The sequence below is a fragment of the Nymphaea colorata genome, chromosome 10 (assembly GCF_008831285.2).
Source record: "Nymphaea colorata isolate Beijing-Zhang1983 chromosome 10, ASM883128v2, whole genome shotgun sequence".
In the NCBI taxonomy this organism is placed as follows: Eukaryota; Viridiplantae; Streptophyta; class Magnoliopsida; order Nymphaeales; family Nymphaeaceae; genus Nymphaea; species Nymphaea colorata.
The window spans coordinates 23246510-23270485 of NC_045147.1; the positions used below are offsets into that span (position 1 = coordinate 23246510).

General features: G+C 37.4%; 3 protein-coding genes across 7 annotated transcripts; 1 reads left to right on the forward strand and 2 right to left on the reverse strand.

The window, feature by feature from the left end:
- The first annotated feature begins 308 nt into the window (after positions 1–308).
- On the forward strand, positions 309–2579 carry LOC116262419 (nucleolar protein 16). Its single transcript, XM_031641768.2, has 4 exons — positions 309–509; positions 688–914; positions 2095–2216; positions 2298–2579. The coding sequence occupies exons 1-4, from the start codon at positions 379–381 to the stop codon at positions 2403–2405; spliced, it is 588 nt and encodes a 195-aa protein (XP_031497628.1). The 5' UTR covers positions 309–378; the 3' UTR covers positions 2406–2579.
- Positions 2580–3228: 649 nt separating this feature from the next.
- Positions 3229–13049, reverse strand: LOC116262418 (kinesin-like protein KIN-13A). Of its 4 annotated transcripts, none has more exons than XM_031641766.2 (13): positions 12613–13049; positions 11997–12231; positions 11203–11424; positions 9732–9914; positions 9096–9200; positions 7992–8069; positions 7652–7733; positions 7356–7518; positions 5936–6232; positions 5385–5603; positions 4711–5308; positions 4534–4599; positions 3229–3722 (listed from the first exon to the last, which is right to left on the reverse strand). In XM_031641766.2, exons 2-13 carry the CDS (start codon positions 12171–12173, stop codon positions 3540–3542), a joined length of 2373 nt encoding a protein of 790 aa, XP_031497626.1. In that variant the 5' UTR covers positions 12174–12231; positions 12613–13049; the 3' UTR covers positions 3229–3539. The 4 variants fall into 4 exon arrangements, with proteins under 4 accessions (XP_031497626.1, XP_031497625.1, XP_031497624.1 ...); XM_031641765.2 differs by having other exon boundaries at positions 12571–13049; XM_031641764.2 differs by having other exon boundaries at positions 12548–13049.
- Positions 13050–19218: 6169 nt separating this feature from the next.
- On the reverse strand, positions 19219–23663 carry LOC116263336 (E3 ubiquitin-protein ligase BAH1). 2 transcript variants are annotated; one of them, XM_031643028.2, is made up of 6 exons: positions 23193–23660; positions 21526–21770; positions 21159–21413; positions 20416–20553; positions 19637–19695; positions 19219–19558 (listed from the first exon to the last, which is right to left on the reverse strand). In XM_031643028.2, exons 1-6 carry the CDS (start codon positions 23359–23361, stop codon positions 19453–19455), a joined length of 972 nt encoding a protein of 323 aa, XP_031498888.1. In that variant the 5' UTR covers positions 23362–23660; the 3' UTR covers positions 19219–19452. The 2 variants fall into 2 exon arrangements, 1 of the variants encoding a protein (XP_031498888.1); XR_007574567.1 differs by having other exon boundaries at positions 19484–19558; positions 19637–19691; positions 20412–20553; positions 23193–23663.
- Positions 23664–23976: the final 313 nt, after the last annotated feature.

Genomic DNA, 23976 nt, shown 5'->3' on the forward strand with positions numbered 1-23976 from the left:
CTATGAATTTGGGCTCATTTTTTGTTGTACTACATTCGATGCAAGTCTTGGCAATTGGCATGCTTAATTTAAACCTGCATCATTCATGAACTCCATAACTTTGGTGAGTCACTCTTACTAGATAAACATAATCCTTATGGGACAACAATAACATGCTGGATAATCTGTGCTACATCTGCTGTGAGCAAGTCCTAACTATTTTTTTATTTTGGATCTGAATCTGATGTCAGAGTTGTAAATGGATCTTGTTGAAATTGTTTAGGTCCGCCAAATCTACTCCGTTTAAGTAAGGGTATTTTGGTGACTTGGAAGCTAACCCCAAAACCCCCGCAAAAGGTTGGGGAGGAAAACCCTAGCGAGAGAGGGAGAGGAAGAGAGATGGCTCGATCGAGGAGGAAATATCAGAAGTCTAGGCCGAAAGTGCGCGTTGGTCTACCGAAGAAGAAGCCCAACATCTTCAAGCCTGCCTTCTCCATCCCGCCAAAGCTCTGCTCCGTCACAGATGCAAGGTTCCTTTCTTTCTCTCTCTTTCTCTTTGATTCTTTCTTTCGCTTTCTATTATGCTTGATCGACCGTTTCCTGTTAGCAGGGCTTCTTTTGTTGATGGGTATTTTTTTTCTGTCTCTTGTAAAGTGTGGTTTATGAAAATTGCTTACGTTGGTGTTTACCATTTTCCGATCTGTCTAGCGGAGAATGGGACGATTCAGGTTCCGTTTTGACGAATTATCGGTCGTTCGGGGTCGTGTCGAATCCAAACTTTCTTGGCGTTCGAGCGCGGACGAACCATATCGTTGAGAGCCGCGCATTGCAAGTTCCGTTGGAGAAGAATGTGGAAGATGGTGATGCGGGCGATTCGACGATGGGGAACCCACAATTTGCTGGGGACGACAGTGGAAGTGATCTGGAAGAAGATGGTACTTTTTCGATCCCTTGTAATTATCTTGGTTCTTTTCTGTTCTCTTATTTACGAAGTATTTCATGATTGAAAGCTAACTGCAAAATGAGGGGTTTGAATTTGGTTTTGTTCATCTCGTTGTGGCTGATTGTAACAATCAAGTGATAGAATCATGTCTTCATTCATCCTTCTCTTTTTTCTTTTTTGAGGTTGGGCGAGGTTCACGTAGTTATGGTGTCCTGTTAGATTTATGTTCAGATTTGTTTGGCTAGGTGTTCAATTCTTATCTCTGTCATCGGATGTCTCCGAAGAGACAATTCTTTTCTCTGTTACTCTTGCACTTCTATGCTATGATTCTACTTCCCTTTTCTGTTCGTATGATCTCTTCTTACGGAATAGGACAGGTTAAATAATTGGGCTACTATCACAAGCCTCCGTGGTTTCCAACTTCTGGGTGTTCCCCAATTTTCTCATACTGGTAGTCAGGTGGGACAAGAGATCATGAAAGATAGAAATTGCCTTTTCCAGTTGATCTGCGTATGTTTAATAGCGCGGTCTGCAGTTAAATCACGTGGTGCAAGTATAGCAGCTCAATCTTCTTTTATGTTTGAGTGTTGCATTGTTAATTAATTCAATATGGTTAAGACCGAGACACCTGTCGTCGCTGTTGGGATCCGAAATATAGTTGGGTTGATGATTTCGGCATTTTCGTATCATTTACCTGTACCAAAAATAATGTAACGTTCGTTAATTTTGCGTTCCACAATCCGCACTATCGATTACGTGGTTTGATCTTTGAATTGAAAAGCCGAATACGTCCTTGGGATATATTATTTCTTAATTTGGAGGGACGCTTGTAATTGCTGAGAAGTAGTATTGGGGTTATGAAGATAAGAAAGGGGAGGTCTTATGATGATTATCGTTTAGAGGCGAAAACGCTTCATCATTAGTCTTGCCCGTATCCCTATTCAATTTACTTTCTGCTAGTTCAAATCCTATCTTCGTTGGTCATTTTCTATTCGTTTTTTCTTTCAAACGGTCTCCGATGAAAGACCATGTTATTCAGAAGAGAAATGTTTACCTTGTGTTACATTCGGTTTTTTCAGTTATCTTTCTGATTATAGTTATGTGTGGCCCTTTATGCTATGCCGAGCTTTTCTAATCCAATGCATATTTTTTGTTTTCCCTGGCTACGCTAGATTTGAAATCAGCTCTTGGGAAGAAGCGAAGAGATGGAAAAGTTATGCCGTTGCAGCCATTGACCAAAATGCAACGAGTTTACGTTGGTCAATTAATTTCGAAATATGGTGATGATTATGAGGTATTGCTTAGGAATGTTATGCAATCTACAATTTATAATATAATAAGCCATCTTCTCTGAATCTTTTATTTTATTTTGCAGAGGATGTTCATGGATACCAAACTGAATACGATGCAGCATTCAGTTGCAACCCTAGAGAAGCTATGCAAACGGTTTTACCTCAACGGGAAGATGAAACCTCTTTCATAGGTCTGAGATTCCCCTCCGTAGTGGATTGAGAGGATACCAAGAAAAGGATGAGAAACTGTAGTGTCCATTTTTTTTCTCCTTTTCTGCTTGGATTATCTTTTGAGCCGTGTAGATGTGTCACGTTCAAATAGATTTACTGCAATGATTTTTCATTTAGTAAACGTTTTTGGGCTACATGCGATGGATAAGCTGGTGCAACCTGTTTATGCCAATGAAAATATGTGGATAGGCCTGGAGTATATGAGCCATCAAACTTGTCTGGTATGCTGTATATGAGATTAGTCCTGAGACATCCGAGCATGTGATAAGACAATCCGAACAGGATAAAAGAAGTCCACATTACAAGCCGTGAGAAGAGTTGAGAGAATATTCTTCATTCAAGAAAATGAAAGTATCGTTTGGAGAGATGCAGCAACAAAACTCTGCAAGTCCTTGTTTTTGTCATTTTATAGGCAAGCTGAGCTTAGACAGACATTACCAGTTTATTCCAAGGGGCACCCTTGGTGTTGAAATCGTTTGTTCAACCTGAAGGTATGAGTCGAACTCCCTCGTCGAGTTGACGGGATTCAATTAGCTAGCTGTGTGTGGGGTTGCTGAACAGGCTTGAGGAAGTCACAAATGCATGGCGATCAGTTTAGTATTACGCCTGACAATCGTTAGGACTGCTTTGACAACGCTTTAAAGCACTTTTTTTAATGCCATTAGCGCTTTGGATGATGGTCATCATGTGATAGTGTAGAGTTTCATTCGCCTTATTCTTGCCTTATTTGGCGATAGTAACTCTTAAATAGTTATATTTGAATCTATATGAAAACAGCGGATCTTCTGAACCAATTTTAATAAATAGACAATTGTTCTGCTGTATGGATGTGACCATTGAAGGTTGAGAGTACGATATAGAGAATTCCCATGAGCATAATCATAGGAAAAATATATAAGGTTCACTATCTCTGCCAAGCACAGAGGCTACAGGGAGTGAATTGGTGGTACACTAGGATACATCACCTAGTGGGAAAAACAATTCAACGCTTATCATAGCAGGACAAAAAGGCATCTGCGCAAAGAACCGGATATGGAATTGCCTAGATGTATAGGGTGCCCTGGGAAATGTGCGCAGTGCTGCACCAAGTTCAATCACCGAGGAACTCTCTTTCTGCTAAGTATCTCCTGCTCTTTTAGGCGATGCTGAAATCTTGCCAGGCGGGCCTGGAGACTAACTAGACCTGCAACTTTCCGTGAAAGCACAAAGTTTAATCGACTCACGTAATTCTCAATAAGACTGCCTGGTTGATCCACCTCGGATAACAACTTCATCTCCTGAAGACAAACGAGTACGAGCAGAAATTTGGATCACAATCACAAAAAAAAAGATTAACAGCTCCAGCGACCAGTAAAACGTTTATAAAATAATAATAATAACAATAAATAGACTATATCTTCATAAAAGGCACATTTTTCAATTTTATGAAGATAAAATCCACGATCGGTGTCAAAGTGAAGCATGCATAACATCACATGCTGTACATGCCCAACCATGCCTCGGTTGATGAGAAGAAGTCTTCGGTTAACTACGTTTAGCATAATCACCACCATAAACAAGAAGTAACAGCTACAGTAAAGCATTCATAAAATAGTAACAAAAATAAAAAGAGTAATAAGTGGACTACACCTTCATAAAAGTGATATTCAGAAAAGGTAAACAATCAAGTGTAATTAGAATCCTATGAGCAGTATGATATGTGTCAAAATTCTACCAACAGTGAAGCACGAACGGACCGCCGAACCAATTCATGCCCAACCATGCCTCTATTGATGGTAAATCTTTGGTTAACTATGTTTAGCATAACTTAGGAAGACCTTCCGTCTTAAGCCTCTGGACCAAATACATTAAACTCTCCAATGTTCAGATCTCTCCAATTTGAACTTTGTATTTTCAATTCTAAAGTTTTAAATCTTTTATTGGCTAACTCTAAACAGAAAACCATATCTGAAACTAAAGAAGCTAGACACAAAAATCCTAGAGCTCTAAGTGGATGCATAAACAAACAAAGCAACAGTGCAAGACATGGAGTATGAACAATTTAACCATCAATTTCTGCAAAGAATAGCAGAAAAGCAAAAGACTTACTTCACGAACCATCTCCATGCTATCCTCAATTTCTTTCCTGTGTGCAGATATTAGAGACTCCTCTTCCTACATATGTCAATATGGTGGTTATTCGAAGAAACAGAAGGGCAAATGTACATCAATTTTTGAAAGCAAAAAAATAAACCGAAAATTGCAAACAACTTGATATATTAGTACCTCTAACAATGCATTGATCTCCCCATCCTGACCTGTGTTGTCACTCATCTTCGCCGGTGCCATACTTGAATCAGAATTGTATTTGTGTTGCCGTTTGTAAGTTGTGGGTGAAAAGTCTGAGCGGGCATCTTTTCTAGGCCAGTTGCTTTGTCTTTCAGGCTTATCTTCCCTTGCCACTTTCCGACCAGTGGGGGAAACCTTTTGTACTCTCTCTGCCTCGGGCAAGTCAGAACTAATTGAGGAATGATGTCTGTTACTAGAGATTAGACCCCCAGAAAACTCCGTACTATCAGGCCTTTCCCTGTCTAAGGAACCAGATGGAAATCCATCCTCCTCCCTTCCGTTGAGGGCATAACTAGTAGATGAGCTCGAAGAATGTTTAACCAAATATCTATCAACCTCTATGTTAGAGTTATAAAAGCTTTCGGCTCCCTTTCTTCCTGTTTCAACCACATTCACTTCTTGATTTTGGTCATAAGGTTCCTCAGCCTCAGCAGAACCAGGACATGCCAATGAAAGTGAAGGATCCTTGCTGGTAGGAAAAGAATTAGGTGATTGCTCTTTTCTGGCATTTCCTCCCTTTGAAAGACTCTTAACTCTGATAGAAACAAGAAAAAATATTACCCGTATGTAAAGCTCCTTTGTAGTTTATAAAATGAATAAGCATCACCTACCTATCTGCATATCGCAGTGTATTTAGTGTATGCTCACACGAGCCAGCATTAGGAGATATACATGATATCATGATAGTCCTCGAATTGCCAACAAAGGAATCACGGAGCACTTCTGTGAGCTTACTCCCTCGAAATGGAATATGAATTTGATCATTGTCAAGCGCACGAATACACTCCTTCAGTGCTAAAAGACTTTTGTTAATCTCTGCTCCTTCAATCCTGCAGTTAGAAAACTAAATATAGTGGGTTGATAAACATGACAGCTGATAATCTATCAGCTGCAAAACCCTGTTCTATGACCAGACATGCTTCATTTGTTTATGGGCAGTAATCCACAGTTTATTCTATGAATATATTTATGCAACCAACATTTACCATAGAACTGCAATGATGGCTCACCAGTTACCACCTTGTTAGTTGGCCTGAATTAAGATCCACGCATAATGTCCAAAACATTCAATAGATGACATTTTCAGAAAACTACCAGAAAACTTAAGACTCGTCTAGAACTACCTTTTTCCTTTATTAATATTGCATGGTAGGGCATGCACCTTGTTTGGCGATCATTATCTGTAGTGTCTGCACCACGCTCGCTACCAGCAAGGTCAATAAATGAAATCTTGCCCACAAGCTTTCCACCCTTGGATTCATTTCCATGCCTTTTAACTGCAAGTTGCAATATAGCATGCGACCGAGAAGATTCTTCATTGGCACCTGTAGAACCAGTGCTTCTGGCAGCATTTCCTTTCTCAATATATTCTCTAACAATTTGTACATCAGAAACTTCAAATTCCTGCAACCCAACAATACAAACTTGTTGCCGGCCATCTTCCCTCATTAGCAGCTTCCTAGATGAAAGCATCATAAAAGGAGTTAGACATATACACAATCTACAGAACTGATTAGTTGATAGAAGTGTACAGCATACATAGAACTATATTTTTCAAAACATATATCAGTTAGGTAAAAAAAACTAAAAATGCAAAAGCTGTACAGAAGAATTAATGCATAACTTTAGGTTAGCAGTTTTTCCCAACTTCAGGCTTCTTGAGCTATAACCCGACCTCCTTGTCCACATAGAATCTCTATTTAAATTAAGAAATCTTTACTTCCATCTCATTTTCTCGTAAAATGCTTCTTAAATAAAAAACCCTAGGTTAATTCAACTTCATCTTGCCTCAAGCTTAAGAACAATCAGGAATTCTGTAGGCAACCAATCATGACCTGTTGCAACCAATTAATGTTCACGACTGCACATATTACATCAACCTTTTTGTGTTGGCAAATCAGGTAAAAATTAAATTTCATGAGGTCTATCAGCTACTAGCATAGCTTGACCAAGCAAGAGCAGCTCCTCCTTTAAAGTCACTTTAACCTTAATCGAGTGAAGCAGAAAAATGAACTTTATTGCATGCCAAGCATTATCATGATAATATTATTACCATGGATAGTGACTAAAAGTTCTGTTTTAACATAATCATAGACCCTAGAATTCCTCAATAAACTAGGCTTAGAAGCACCTTCATAAATATAAAGGTAGTTAAGTTGGGGAGTTTTGATTTAATCATGAACACATATAACGATATTATAAATTTATCTTATTGATTTTAATAGAGTTGACTGCCCCATGAAGCTTATCCCTTTTTCCAGGAATATGCTGGCATGGTTTCTGTTCAGGCTCCATTATTCATGGTAAACTCTAGATCAGCGATATCAGCACTGAACAATGCCAAGCCCGAGCAAGACAATCTCAGCTGTTACACACATCGTAATTTGTAATTCACATGGGACTACTTTGAACTTTGAAGCTACATTATGAGTATTAGTGGCACCAAAGTAGTGGTTGCAGTAAACTTTTACCAGAAATCTATACAAAATATAGATTACATCTGAATCACAGATGTCACATATTTATGCAGAAAATAGGCATGGTTGTGCATCATTTGTTCAACAAAAGAATCAAGAACCAACCTTCTATCACTAAGAAGATCATACAGTTTTCCACCATAAATTTCAAAAAAACTCAACCATAATCTAAACTTCTGAGTACGGTAGACAGGCTGATGCAATAACTTGACAATGTCTGCAGAAGCTTTAAGAGGCAAAGGCTGCATAGTGAATGTCTTACCACTACCTGGAAAGAAAATGAGAAGTCTTAGACTTGAGGATTCTCTACAAATAAGTACTGAACCATTATAAGACAAACAGATCAGATATGTTAAGAAGCAGTTAGAATATTTAGGAAAAGTCCCATTTTTTTTTTTTACCCGTTTGACCATATGCAAAGCATGTTGCTTTTGTACGCTTGAAAATACTAGGAATAATTGGCTCCACAGTAACACGATATACCTGCCAAACAAAAGTCAAAGAAACCAGAAACACCAATCAACAACACACAGACCTGTCATACGAAAGCAAGATATGGGAAAAATTTAAGCCAACAGATTCAAGAAGGAAGTAATGAGCCAATCCAATATATTAGGAAAGAGGGGAACAAGAGGCATGGAAGACTGGGTGTGAACCATCAGAAAAATTGAAATTGTAATATTAGAAAGCTCCTTAACCATAGATAGCACATCAAAAAGGGCTTAAGAAACTGGAAGCTACCTCATCATTTGTCACATGCTCGCCCAACACGGCATCAAAACAAAATTCATGCTTCTCCACATAAGCAGTCAGATCCACCTTTTGACATTGAAAATATAGACAGTACTTGTCAGAGGCAAAAAGCACAAAGTTGTCTGACAATATTCCACCACTATATCAACTTGATATCCCTAATAAACATCACATTTCATTCAAGATTCACTTCATAATGTCATTGCCAAGGCCACATCAGTCAAATGCCATACTGATAAGTACAGCATCCAAAACATTCAATCAAATAGATGTAATGGATTTCAACATGTCATCCACATCAGACTCGAGGTATATAGAAGAGTGCTTCTAACTGGAAACACAGAAGAACACATACAGATAATCAAGAGCACAAGTTTTTAGAGTCTTAGACCACTCAAAGCATCATAATATGGCTATATAGATTTTAATGTTTTTCCATCCATCAGTTGCAATAATCAATGCTGAAGTAAAAAAGAACATTCTCTAACAGGTCAAAGACTTCAAAAGTTCTACCAAAAACTTCTGCTTGCAAAATCAACAATCTGTTTGCCATGTACATGACAATCATAGAAAAATATAGTCTACATATGTTCCCAACATTTTCATAAGATAGTATGTTTTACCATGTCCCACTAAAAATAAGTTTCATTGAGAACTTATTTCCAGTTTGCCCATGAACATTAACAGGTGCCGTTTTCGGATTCCACCTGTACTGTTTCCATTTTCATTTCAATTTCTGGACTATCTTGCTTCAGCCACAGGATGTGTGAGGTCCACAGATTATTCCAACTGATCATTTAGCAAATAATGTGATAACAACCTGAGAAAAAACATTCAATTGAAGGGAAAAAAAATGCTGAATAAAAGTCTATCCATTACATAATGTGCCACATGTCATTACTAGTATAACATTATCAAACAAAGGAGACCGAAACGAATTCTAGCATACACCAACAGTGTAGTAAATAGATAAAAAAGGAAGCCAACAGTGTCGAACTTAAATGTTAAATCACTTTCAATTTCAACACATGGACAAGAAAAAAATTTAAAGCAGTAAACTGGAAACCACAGAGATGAAGCAACACCAACAACCTTTAGCTTGGTCTCGTGAACAGTTAAGCAGGAATTATCAGACACCTTGACAATATCATCCTCTTTTCTTGCTATCTCCTTCTTGTTCAAAGGCCTTTTCCGAACCTGGAAAAAATAATATCATATACTCAAGCTTTAAAATGTTCAAAACAGATCCTAGATGCCTCTAAGAACTTAAACGAGGTCAAAGGATGATACACTGAATGTGATGCAGATGCACTCGATATGAAAGGGATTGCTCGACTCTTCATCAAAGACAGAAAACTTGAAAACTTTTCCTGACTAGCCAACAGGCTATAAGAGCTACATAAAAATCTATTTTGCATGTATGTGTGACTGTCTAGGTCCTTAGCACACACTATAATGCTGTCCATGAGCATACCCAATTTTGATTGTTAAGGTCCAAAACTTTACATCAAAGAAATCATCTTAGAACTATTTTTCCTCCCCAGAAAACTATGTTTAATCTATCTATGAGGTCAGATTAAAGAAATGAGTTTGCTTTCCCATAGTGCTCCTCATCAGAGAGGAAAGAAAAAAAGCCAGGTACTCTTGGAAGATGCAGAACCATGCTTGACAGAATATCCAAAGTCAGAAAGAAGCAGAACATGTTGAATATGGATCAGAACAGTATACCACGACTTTAATTTTAGCAACATTGTACTCCTTAGCAATGTCATCTTTCTCATTACTTGACAGTTTGTAAGGAGCATCAGGCTCTCCCTTGGGCTTGCCAACCGTGGCCTCAAAATCATCATCATAACCTCTTGTAGCAGCATGCATGAAAGGTGATGGTTCAAAAGCTTCAGAGTGTACATTCTGCCAATAGGAGAAACAAGTAATAAACAATCAATGTTGTGAGGAACAAGGCCTTATATGTCACCCAAGCACCCTATCAACCTAAAAATTTATTCATTTCATATAATCACTTGGTCATGTCAGACTGATATCACCCAAATAAATTAATGAGAAAAAAAAAAGAAACAAATAGTTTCAGGAAAAATAATACTAAAATATTAATTAAAAGAATAATAACATACGTTAATTAGTGCCTCTGGAAACTAGTAATCTAATACCAAGAAAAAAGATTACATTAAGCACCTGCCAGACAGACTAGTGAAGGCCACAGATTACAAGGCGACTCCCAGAGTACTGGACTGTTCCATGGTGACATGGTCAAACATATGTGTCTATACCTAATATGCCCTGATAGTTCAATATTGCATACTATAGTTCCAAAGCTAGAAACAAAACAAGTTTGACTCATTACTATAAGATAGAACCATTAATCAGGAACATGATCAAACACAGCTATGCATGTCAGAGCACTCGATCCAGATTGTGTGCCACGATCCAGATTAATCTAACAAAAAAGAAATATCATCAAAGATAGTGTTAGATCTCAAAGGTGGTTGGTGCAAGAAAAGAATAAAAAAAAAATTAAAGCTGGCAGCAATAATCTTGGAGGGGATAATCTTGGAGAAAATACTCTTAACAATAATCTTGGAGGCCTAGATAAACTTGCCATATCTTGTAAAACAATTGGTTGTGATAAGAGGAAAGTATCCTCTCCATTAGTGCATGTAATCTCTTGACAAAGTGAGTGGATTCTCTCCTGTGTGCTTCGTGAAGGACAGCGTGGACATAGGAGTGTTCAGCTTCAAACCACGTAAAACTGCTGCATCTTCCTCTTTCTCTCTCTCGATCTCTTTTACCTTTCTTGCAGTGCAGTACTTTTTAAGTTTTAACCTAAGAAGAGAAGGAGTCCTTAGTTGAGAGAATAATAGCCTGGGATATCCATTTGCAATTTGCATATTTGTATAACCAAGTGCGCTCTGCTCCATGATGGCACAACCACATATAGAGAATACATAGAACATGTATTTCATAGTTTGCATGCTTACAAATGTAGTATTGCCTGTGGATTGGTTCTCCTAGAACTTCTAGAAAGAAAGATTTGCACGTGGCCAATATCTTAATATTTGTCATACTTGCATATACATGTTTAACTTACGGTATATATTGCCTTCAGCTTGTTAATAAAACAATGCATCTTATTGTTTCCAAATTGAAAATTTCAAGCAATTCATGCTTGTGAGCCACGTACCTCTGAAAGAAGTTCTGTGTCATCGACAGAATGAAGATCTAAAAGGCCAGCTCCTAACTCCCCTCGCAGTTCAGGAGAATAAAACCCGTCCACAGCATAAACCGCTCCCGTACTAGCTGGAGGTGGCGTATAGGGCTCAGATCCAGTGTCACCGTTCAGGTTCAAGTTCCTCAAAAACTTATACAACCGCTGCTTGTCCTCGCTAGATTGTGACGCATAACCCTAGCCGTAAATGTCGAGCAGCAGCATTCAGCAATTGCAGAATAATTTGAACTCTAAAACCGTAAAATGAAACGAAAGGAAATGGACCAACATGCAATAAATAAGTATTTCAATGAAGATTTAGCAACACCACCAAGTTTATGCAATGCTGGAAAAAATTCATTGTAAAGTATAAAGCACAAAATTAAAGCTTTAGGGGTAAAAAGACACCAACTATATAATCCTTTAAATCAGAATTGAGTGAGTAACTCTCACACAACAGCGATTGTATTTTTCACCGTCATTGCCATTTTAAATGCAAGAAAACTTTTGGGGAATTAGCATGTTATCGCAAACTTCGGAGATCGGCTAGCATGATATCAGGCTGCACGGATTGGCGAAACCTTTTCCAAAAACAAATTTGCCAAGAAAAATTAAAATCGAGAGAGTTTCTCTGTTGAATGAGGCAGCTGTCGACCAATAACAGGGATCTCAAAGTGAGTGTGTGTTTGTGTGCGTGCGCGGGTGCCCGTGTAAAAGAGAGAGAGAGAGAGAGAGAGAGAGAGAGAATACAAAACTCAAAGGACAGCAACCTGCATGAGAAGGCTTGGGAGCGTACGATGATCAACGCCCGACGAAGCCAACGGAGAAGCAAGGTGTTGTAAACCGGCAGACTGCAGCCATCGCGCCTTGACGGCGCCCCCTGCATCGCTCGTCGCTCCCACCTGCTCATACAGAGCTGCATTCCCCTGATGCACATGTCCACCCATCTGGGCACAGACAGTACTAGGCGTTGGGCGCCAAATCCAGCGAATCAAATCTGGTGTTCTGCACAGACACCAGACAAAGCGAAGCAAAAATATAAAAAAGTCAAACGATCACAACCCGATATCCCGAAAAACTGAAAAGAAATCCATTTAAAAAGGTCCCAGTCTCGCAAACTACGCAGTGCAAGATCTCATGAGAATCGCAGCTAAAACATTAAGAAGAATGCATTAACTTGTTCCCCTATTAAATGAATCAAACAAGAGAATCAGCCACAAGAAGCTCAAAGCAAAGCACAAGACAGCGGAACTTCTTTTCTTTGCACCAATGCATAAAGACTGATCGCAAAAGTCGAGGACCCAAGGACCCTACGCTTTACCATGAAACAAAAGAAGCAGTCACCAGTTCCTTCCAGGAAGATCGGAGCAGTCGGAAGGAACTCACAATCTCCTGGGACGAATGGGGCGATCCCTCGTGGCAAGATCGCGGGATTTGGTAGCGATCCAAAGATCAGCAAACCATCGACCAGCCAATCGACGGGTGGATCCAAACAAGACGCTCCCTAGTTCTTCATAAACGCCATCCGATCAACGAGGGAACGCGGGAGAATTAATGAGGCGACAGGAGACCCTCTCCTCCCTTCCTCCTTCTCCGGTGAGACCATCCGAGATCGGAGACGGAACAACCCGACCTTCCCATTCAGCTTTCTAAAAGCCACACTCTCTCTCTCTCTCTCTCTCTCTCTCTCTCTGTGCAATTGCAAGCAATAAGAGGGAGTGCGGGATCGAAAGAGAAAGAGCTATGCGGTAGCACGCAGGAGAGAGAGGGATAGAGAGAGACTGAGGAAGACGATGGCCAGGGACGGCACGCGGGAGCACATCCCTGAGATTCCCTTGACTCAAAAAAACACAAGTAAATAAATAAATAACTATTTTTTTGAATGAGCCATGTGAATTGCCAAAATTAGTCCTCGGCGTGTACTCAAGGACGAATTTGGCCATCTTCAAAAATTTTGGCAATTCAAGAAACGATTGTCTAAATTTTTTTATATTATCAAAACGCAGTTAAATCTCTCAACCCGATAGCCGTTAATTCTTTGTTTTTCTCCTTACATTGACTGAATTAAGTTTCTTTTTAAGAAGAACAAAATCCAAGTTATGTGCCATATTAACAATACCAAAAAACATAATGTGCAGACCATAGTTCAAGGGTAACACTTATATAAATCCAGATCTTATCGTTAAAATCGATTTCATCAGAGGTCCGAAACCACTTGTGTGGATATTTTTTTACCTGCTCCTTAAAACATCCTTGTGCAGTTAGACTCTCACTATCAAAAGTAGTTAGCATTACTAATATGTTAAGAATCAATTGTATGGCCTTATCGTTGGCTGGAAGCTGAATATATGCACATTTTGGATGGAAATTTGTGCCAATCAAACTAATAGTTGAAGTACTTAAAATGATGCATTCTCGAAGGACCACATATTTTTCTTACTGATCAATGATTATTACAATATCTAGTAACCTATCATATATTTCACAGTGCACAAATATGTTGTGAGATAAGTTGTTTATTTGGCTTGTTTTAAGCTCATAATATTCTTTGAATGAGCAAGAAGTTAACAACTCACTATCGAAAGAAGACTAGAAGGAACTTTTATTTTCTTTGCTTTTGGGGTATTGGGCAACATTAGAACCTGAGTGGAGTACAGTACAACATTCTACTTGAACGTCGTAATGTCCCCTTTTATAGTTCAAATGAGTAACACACACCACAATTTTTAAATATTCTTAAGGTAACATTTGATGCACAGGATGTAAAAATTTGAAGGAAAAATTACTATGGAAAAAAGTAGAACCTATTTAAGAATTTTTTCTAAATTCAATGAAAACACAGGGTAAAATTCCTTGTGTTTGACAAAGCAAGAGAAAACCATACCAACAGGGTAAAATTCTTACGATGCATAGTCTTTTTACAGTACATCAAAAGGGGCCTAACAGTTACAAATTTGACAACATAGGTAAAAGATCATAAAAAACAACTAGCAAACTTGCATTTTTCAAACAAATTCAAAATTGAGTCTTTTTAAAAATAAAAATCATATTTTTTGAACTACTTGAACTATTTTCAGTCATAAAATATGATATATGTGATTGGCAACTATAAAATTGGTTGTTTTTAATCGTGAATAACACATTCACATGGGTCGCACTTAACTGCGTAAAACTTCAGTTATGCGTGCAAGTTTTCAATTTTAATTGAACTGAAAAACTTGCAAAGAAATCCATGTGAAGTCAGATTAAACTTAACCGTTATTAATTTTAATTGGTACCAAAATTTTTATGGTGTTGGCTTATTATGTTACATTGTTACAATGAACAATGTAGAGAGGAAACTCTTTTGTCGGTTGGATCGATTTCAAGATTGGCTGCAGTGGTCATTTTGAAAATGAGGGACTTATAGGCCATTTCCGATATTGTAGACGCCATGAGGGACTTATAGGCCATTTCCGATATTGTAGACGCCCTTTCTGTCTGCGATCCGTGGTACCAAACAATCGGGCGGTAGCGGATTTAAATGAAAGGCGTCGGTTCTTGGGTGTTTGGGAGCGACGAAATACCAAAAACGTCCTCGTAAATTGTCCTAAAGAACGCGCTTGCTGGCAGCGTTTTATTGGGCAGTTAAACCCATTATTTTTAAAAAAATGTTAATTTTTTTTTTTATATATTCGTATTCTCGGTTCCCTTTATGTACAATGGTCAATTTCTTACTTGAATATTATTTCATTTAACTTAAGTAAGTGCCCCAAACTTACATTTAATAGCAACCACAAGTAACAATTTTATTATGTAGTTTTTTTTTTTTTTCCTAAACGCCATTATAGAGTATACATATAAGTCCTAACGTTAGCTCATGTACCTATATAAGATTAGCTTGCTAAAAAGTTTATGAAGGTCAATTATAGCATAGCTTCGTATTTTAATTTTCATCTGGATTTAAAATCAAAGTAAACAAATCCAAATACATGAATGAGGCAGATTTAAACTAAGTTTAATCGTGAGTTGGATCTAAATAATCTCATTCTAGATTTTGAGCTAGACTTTTCTACATTTAGATTTCACTGAATTATATATAGACTGTTCACTCACTCTCTCCCTTCTTTTCACCTTTATGGTTTAGGACTGCTTCGCAACTTGGTTGGTCTTACAGTATACCTTTCAACTCGAGTGTTGCGCATACCCACATTTGTAGTCTAAAGAAATAATATCTACAGAAATCGAAAGAGAATATATACAGGATCAATTCTTTTTTATGTATGCATTCACTATACCTTATGTCACCTGTTCTTTTTTGGCGCCATATATTAAGGCGTGTTTGGTTGCCTCGGATTTCAGATACCGTACTCAACAAAAACAGACTTTTTTCTCCAATTCGGACAAACCGAATCTCGCCGTCTGCGTAATGTCCGGATTCTGAAGGGGCCTGCAATAGATTCATTTCAGTCTCAAAAAGAGAATCCAATGCACGCTGGTGTCCCCATTCTGCAAACAAACTCTAAGGTCACGTTGGAGTTCAAACTTATTATGGCGAATGATGATCCAAAGCCATATGGCACTTACCTAGCTTTTCCAACATTGAAGTAATGAAGAAAAAGGGTGATGAGATATCAATGACGGAGCTAGAAATTTTTGATTCATCTTAAATTTCAAATTGAAGGCCCACTCATATCTATAAAACTAAAAATCAACTATGTTTCTATATATAAATGAGTTAAAACTTTGTGAGTCACACCAGCTATAACCACTGCCCATATACGTTTCTTCCCATTGAAACTTAAAGAGCATGACTAATCTTCCGACCATCTTGAGTTCGGTCCAATTACGACCGTCTGATGCAATATATTAGGCAGGCTTGATTAAAACACACCACCATGATGCAATGCATCAAGAGACATACTATGAAAAACTAAAGGATTTCTCCATGCAAACCGAGATGACTTCAGCCCCCACACATATGGCCCAATGGAATTCAGTTTCTCTCTTTCTCTCTCTCTCTCTCTCTCTCTATATATATATATATATATATATATATATATATATATATATATATATATATATATATAGAATAGAAGCTATCTGGTTCCGCCTAACCTGGGGTCACGGGTTGTGAAGGGCGTGGACGTGACTTGTGCAGACAGGAAGAATGCCGTTTCCAATGCACACGGGAGAGACAAAGTAGCTTTGTTTTAAGCAGAAACCTTTATGTTTGGTTGAATCTTTCTTTGATTCACCGTATGTACCTTCTCGTTCAAACGGATGGTCTGGGGCAGCTTTGTGTAAATCGGTTTGTGAAGCAAAATAAGCGAAGCCTTTGCGAATTCAGTGAATCGGCCAATTGATCACCGGTTAATGAAGTCAGATGGCGATGAATTTGACATCGTCAACTCCAAGCATGGTAAAACTTAAATTATAACGAAATGGATGCTTCTTAGGAACTCGCTCGTTAGATAGTTGTTGTTATCGTCATCAAACATTGAATTTTTTTTTTCATGAAGACAACTTAATTCTGTCCCGTACTTATTTTCAACTTGAAAAGTTGGACCTCTATGAAGACACCCTTTCTTATAGATACAAAAATAGTGTGTCCCCTCGTTCGATTGCTTTCAAACACTAATCCGGAAGAAAGTGATCAAAGAAGTCAATGCTTAAGGGCATTTGGTAGCATAATCAGACTATTAATAAAAGCAGAAAAAAATTTGGTGGTAATATAAAAGAAACTTAAATATTCAATATCTCTAAAATCCAATATTTTTAAAACATTCAGTTTGGTCCATGGCATGCATTATATCTTTCAACTGTTTCATATCCATGCTAAAGTGATTCCAATGCGAAATCATCTTCTACCTTCATAAACCAACTAATTTTTTGGTGATGAAACTACTTGTTGATCCTTTTGCAATCTGTGATGGCACTTTCTTCTCAACCCTTCTCAAAGAAATGTTTGCAATTACATTTTCTTTTAATAGCCGATTTCAAAAACTGCTTCAATTGCACTTGGCCATGCGATTTCAAAAGTTCTTGATAGTGATGAAAACAGGTTCTAAGGAAAGCATGTACAAAATGGTAACCGATGCTTCAATTAATGCCATTGCCATAAGAAAGATCCTTAAGAAATATGACAAGGTAAATATGATACATTTGCATAGATACCAATATAACAATTAAATTGGAAGTTTTATTTCATAAAAAAGTATAGATTGAAGGTATTGAATTTTTGGACGAATCATTATGTAAATTCGCCCCTCTAAACAAGGGCAAGCTTTCATATTGCAAACTAGGAGTATGTCAATTGAAAATTTTTCACTCACCATATACTTTAATGAACTTATTACTTTTTACAATTTTTGTATGTTTGGCAAGCCGATGAATTTATTCTTACAATTTATCTTTCAACCTTCCATTGTTTGACCATCTCACTGTCCCTAAAGCTGCCAGATAATAAGATGGGTTGCAGCCAATTTGGGATTCTTTATGTAACAAGATCACTTGACAAATATTGATAGTGCCTATGGAGCTTTAACATGCATTGCAAGTTCAAAGTACTAATATAAACTTGCAGAGACATGTCCAAGGTCTAGATGGCATTGCATATGTTTGTCAAGTGCTCTTGTTAGCTAATGAAGCCTTGGTTACAACTGATTTTTTATCTGACAATTTGCTTGAGATATTAACACGATTGTCATGATTATGAAGATGGTGATGGTCAAACAATAGAAAGCAGAAGAAGAATTTATAAGACTAACTTCATTAGCTTACCAAACATATGAATCAAGTGAAACCAATGTCAAGGTGTACAAAGTCAAATAGTACACATGAAAGTGAGGATTTTCTTTGATCAAACTTGATTGAGCACTCTCTAGTAATGCAGTAATGGTTCTCATTAAAGATTCACCTCGTTCTTGTTAATTTAAAAAGGTATAAGCTCATTAAGCCATGGCGAATGAAAAAAAAAAATCAATTCACATACTCCTAGCTTGTAGCATGAAAGCTTGCCCTTGCTTAGAATGGTGAATCTGTGACAAGATTTGTTCTAAAATTTAGTACTTTCAATCTACATAATATATATATGAAATAAAAGTTTGCAATTTAATCATCATACTAATATGCATGCAATTATATCATATTTACTTTGTCATATTTCTTAAGAATCTTTCCAATGACAGTGGCATCAACTGTAGCATAGGTTACCATTTCTACCTTTGTACATGTTTCTCTTAAAACCTATTTTTCATCACTACCAAGTACTTCTGAAATCGAGTGGCCAAGTGTAACTGAAGCAGCTTTTGAACTCGGCTATTAAAAGAAAATGCAATTGCAAACATTTCCTTGAGAAAGATTGAGAAGAAAGTGCCAACACCGATTGCAAAAGAATCAACAAGTGCTTCCATCACCAAAGCTTAGTTGGTTTATGAAGGTAGAAAGATGATTCCATATTTGAATCACTACAACGTAAGTTCAAAGATATAATGCATGTCATGGACCAAACTAAATGTTCTTAAGATATTGGATGATTAAAAATATTGGATGTTTAAGTGTCTTTTTGCATCACCTTTCCCCTTTCATAGTAAGCTTATTATGCAAAGAGATGCCCTTAAGTATTGAACTCCTTGATCACCTTGTTCTTGAAAACGATCAAACAAGGAGACAACAGTCTTTTTATATCTCCAAAAAAGGGTGTCTTCATAGATGTTGAACTTTTTCGTCCAACATTTCAAGTTCAAAAGAAGTACGGATGCAAACAGAGTTAAGTTGTCTTCATGAAAAAAAAAAAAATCTCCTTCCAATGTGTGTATGACAATAGCAACAACTATCTTCGTTTAACATCATGCAAACACCTCCTAAATTGTTTGATCACAATAGCAACAACTATCTCTCAAGAGAGTGTACCCAAGAAACACCCACTTAGCTCTAATTGCTGGGAGTTGAAGACGCCAAATCCATTGCCATCTAAGCAAAGGAAGAACTAAAAAAAAAAACAAAAAAAAAAGGCAGAAACACACATCTGACTTCATTATATAAAAGCACTCAAGAAAAAGGATCAGTAATTTGTTATGTACAATAAACAATAAATGAATATTTTATCAAGGTGCACATGTCCAAGAAAAATTGAACTATTCTCTTTTGTTTAATTTTGTTTAGATGACCCCACACTCCAAGTAGCAAGATTGCAACCAAATCCTTCCGTGAGACAACAATACAAAAAAATGTTTCATGAAGCACCTAGACACCCACAAATGTGCGGCACTGAGTTTCCCAATGCTTCTTTGCTTGTTGAATTCGTTCAATTCGCTCGCTCTTAAGGCGCTCCATCCAATACTCCGGACAACTGCCAAATACATAAAGCTATTCATTCTTGCAGCCCAATTCAACAAGGAAAGTCTATAATCAAGATGTGGAAACATACCTTCGACTAAGTAAAATGTTCAACTCATCCAAGTGCACAACACCTCTGTAGACTCCTTCCTGAGAATGTCAAAAAATCAAGACACAAACTTTTGGTATGTCATACAAAGCCAGATTCACGTAATCTAAAGGCTAAAGTCATTGTCACATAATACAACAAGCAACAATTATATTTTCCAAAACTACCGACAAATACATTGAACTCAGGGGAACATAATATATAAAATATATAATTCCAAATATCGACTAATCATACAATGTTGTTTCTAGAGGAGCATGCACTATCTATGCCCCATTCTCATTTCGTTAGTGAGAGCATCAAAGACAAAACCTTTGCTGATGTCTCTCTGCTCGTTAGTGAAACTATTACTAATGTTTCTCTGGTTTTTACTGATGTTGTTTTTGCATCAATAAAGGTTCTTTTTTTTTTTGACGTATCTATGTAAATAATTTTAGATCTATCTACTACTTAGAACAAGCAAAAATAAACACTTGAATAATTGTCTTGCATAGTTTTGTTAGGTAAATTTGGATGGAGGAGCTCTTAGAGAACATCTTTGTCCAACAAGTTTACCTAAACCTAATTGACATGACAATCATGAGTTGTTCTTTGTTTTAACATGGAAAGAAAGCAATCTAACAGCATTATGTGGCCCCCAAAGTGCAAATTTAAACTTGCAAAATCATATAAAATATATGCATTTTCATTGCCTTTTTGATAGTTTAGAAGAGGAAGAAGAACAAAAGAACAAAAGCATAAGAGAGGGCAAACAAACATGCCTTTCGGCATAGAGGACACTTTGCTCTTGGATGAGCTGCCTTTATGCCATCAACTGTCGACACAGATGCAGCTGAACAAGCACACATGTAACATAGGATATGCCCACATGTGAGAGAGACTGGATCAAATACTGTATCCTGCAATATAGATAACACCAACATATGGCAAGATATTAGAAAGTAACCTATTTAATACCACCATATCAATCATTTCCATTTTGCAGCATGAATAATCATTGGAACATTGGAACTAATCCCAATCACATCAAATGAGAAATTACTTTTTTTTCCCTTTAGGCATGCAGAAATACCAAACGTGATGTTACATTTAAAAAACCCAATCATGTAAAGAGATTGATTTATCACAGCCAGAAGCTAATTTTTTATAGAAAACTTACAAGCACAAAACCTCTTATGTCCATCCTAATGTCAAAAACTATGAAATTACCTAAAAAAAGACATCAAAAGTGACAACTAATTTAGTGCAAATGATTTTATTCCCATTAGTGACAGCTTCTGTTATTCATATCTGCGAACCAATGTAAACTTGCAGATACATGTTAAAGGTCCAAAGGCATTGCCAATGGTTGTTAAAGCTAGTGAAGCATACGTTTGACTGCAGGTGGTCTTTGTAGCTTGCAGCTTTACATGAGATAACAGCAATGGCCATGATTATGAAGATGGTGATATTCAAACAATAGAAAGTTGAAAGAAAACTTGCAAGACTAATTTTATCAGCTTACCAAACATATCGAACAAGTAAGATCAATCTCAAGGTGCACAGAGTCAAATAGTATGCACGAAAGAGATGGTTTTCCTTGATCAAACTTGACTGAGCACTCGTCTAATAACCCAGGAATGGTTCTTACAGTAGACTTGGTCTCCTTCAAGTTAATATAAAAAGCAATAAGCTCATTAAGCCACGGCGAGTGAAGAATTTCAATTGACATACTCCTAGCTTGCAACCTGAAAGCTTGCCCTTGCTTAGAATGGTGAATCTGCACAAGATTCATCCAAAAAATTAACACTTTTAACCTAAAATTTTCTATGAAATAAGAGGTTGCAACGTAGTCATAATATTTGGTAAATATGCAAATATATCATGTTTACCTTGTCATATTTCTTAAGAATCTTTCTTATGGCAATAGCATTAACTGTAGCATAGGTTACCAAGTCTTCTCCTTCTTCAATCAACTGTACATGCTTCCCTTGGAACCTATTTTTCATCAATATCAAATACTTTTCAAATCCAGTGGCCAAGTGCAGTTGAAGCAACTTTTGAGCTCGGCTATTAAAACAGAACGCAATTGCAGACATTTCCTTGAGAAGCGTTGGGAAGAAAGTGCCATCACAAACTGCAAAAGGATCAGAAAATATTTTCATTGCTGAAAGACAGGTTAATTTATAAGGTTAAAGGATGATCTTGTATTTGAATCGCTGCAGCATAAACATATAATACTTCAACGATCTAATGCAGGCTGTGGATCAAATGAATGTCTTAATTTCCATCTGATTAATGAAACACAACATGCAAGAGCACATAGACCTGAGTGTACATTGTGTAACAAGACCGACTGTGTATAGGAAGGTCATGGTTTAAAAGGATGAAGGTCAATGTACCAAGCCGGTCAATGTACCAAGCCAGTTGATTGCACAAATAAGTGAAACAGATACAACAATGGAAAAAAGAGGACGTTTGTAATTATTTGATCATCAAAGCAAAGAGGAATACGTAAAGCAGAACAGGATGTGTGAATCCTGAATCAGAAAAAATAGAGTAAATAACACTAGAGCCGAACTAAAAGTTGGCAATTGGATCTTATATTGAGAGTGCGTTAGTCCTGAAAACAGCATGGATGATATGGAAAGGCATTCATTAATTGTGGAATAGGAAACACAGGTATCCCTTTTCTCTCATTAATTCAAATTACAAAAGGATAAAGGATTGGCAGGATCCACGAAAAAACAACAATAACCAAGGAGATACATAAATGGCTTAATTAAAACAGAATGTCCGTTTCCTGCATAATTTCCCTCCATAACTTGAGAGAAAGATAAAAGTAAACAGGATAAAACAACCCAACGCAAAGCTTAACACAACCAAAACAGGTTACGCGGTTACGCCTATCAAAAAAGTATAACAAAAGCACGTGATCATGGTCACAGTCCATGCTGTTGGATTAGTTTGCCATTTTGCCTTTTATATCGACAATCCCAGAAACAAGATTTTGGTGAATCCACGAAGGCGAAATCAACAAAGAAATTAACATGCAAGCTCCATCATCAGCCGGATCAAATTGGTTTCACAAGAATCCTTTCGTCTCAATGCAATGCACAAAAAGGACGAAAAGAGAGGCCCATCAGGACAACTAAAGGAAGAAGATAATGAAACAAGGACACCGCCTTTGTCAATCTGGTGCTCTCCCCTGCACCTCTTCAGGATCTTTTTCAATCTCTTGAATCCAACTCGTGTCCCAGCTTTGCATGTATTCTTGGTACACGGAAAATTTTGCCCGTGACCATGATCGAGGTAAAAAAAAAAAAAATCAAGTATATTCTTATACTTTCCATTAATGGAGGAATCTAAACCGTCAATGCTATCGAATTCTCTATCTAGAAACCCAGAAACAATGCTTTGGCAGTCACATTTCCCCAAGAAAAGAGAAATCGACAAAGAAATTAACATGCAAGCTCCAACCATCAACCGGATCAAATTGGTCTCACAAGAATCCTTTCTTTTAATCCCCACGCACAAGAAAATGAAAAGAAAGACTCACCAGGACAACTGGAGGAAGAAGACGATGAAACGTGGACACCATCTCTCTCAATCTGGTGCTCTTCCCTGCACCTCTTCAGGATCTTTTTGAATCTCTTGAATCCAACTCCCGGAAGGTGTTGGATTCCCCGCTTTTGCATGTATTCTTGGTACTTCTTGCAGAATTTCATCCTTTCTGTAGATCATGTAGCGTCGAGAGAGAAACAAGAAACAGAGAGGGAGAGGGCGACAGAGCTATAAATAGAGAAAAAAAAAACGAGGGAACGGTGCATTCTCACGAGAAATATCATAGTCTCCAACTAATTCGACCTTTCCCACCACTTTCCCTTTCGTTTTCCGCCAAAAACGAAACTAAACAAGAAGGTAGGATTAAAATACGCTGTCAAAACTTCTGACTCGAATATAAAAAGAAAAAAAACGCCTCGTTTATCTGGTTTTACGGAAAGGCGACACCACTGATTCTCTCAAAATTGTTTAACAGAAACTCACACCAATGAAATAAGATTTGAGTTTTAAGAAGAATCCTAGAAATACATTTGAATAAAGCAAAACATGAAATCTTTCTTCAAATGCAGCTTCCGAAAAGCTGCAGCTCTACGAAACCCGACAAATAGGAGGCACCTTATGGTAATTATGGGAAAGAGGTGCATCTTACATTAAATTTGAACGCCACGTGGAGATGAGTCACAGCTCCAACCCGGCGTTCCAAACTTTGGATCAAAATTACTACATTAACCTTAGTGTGCCAAATCTCTGGGAACCAGGTTCGGTATCAGGTCTGGATC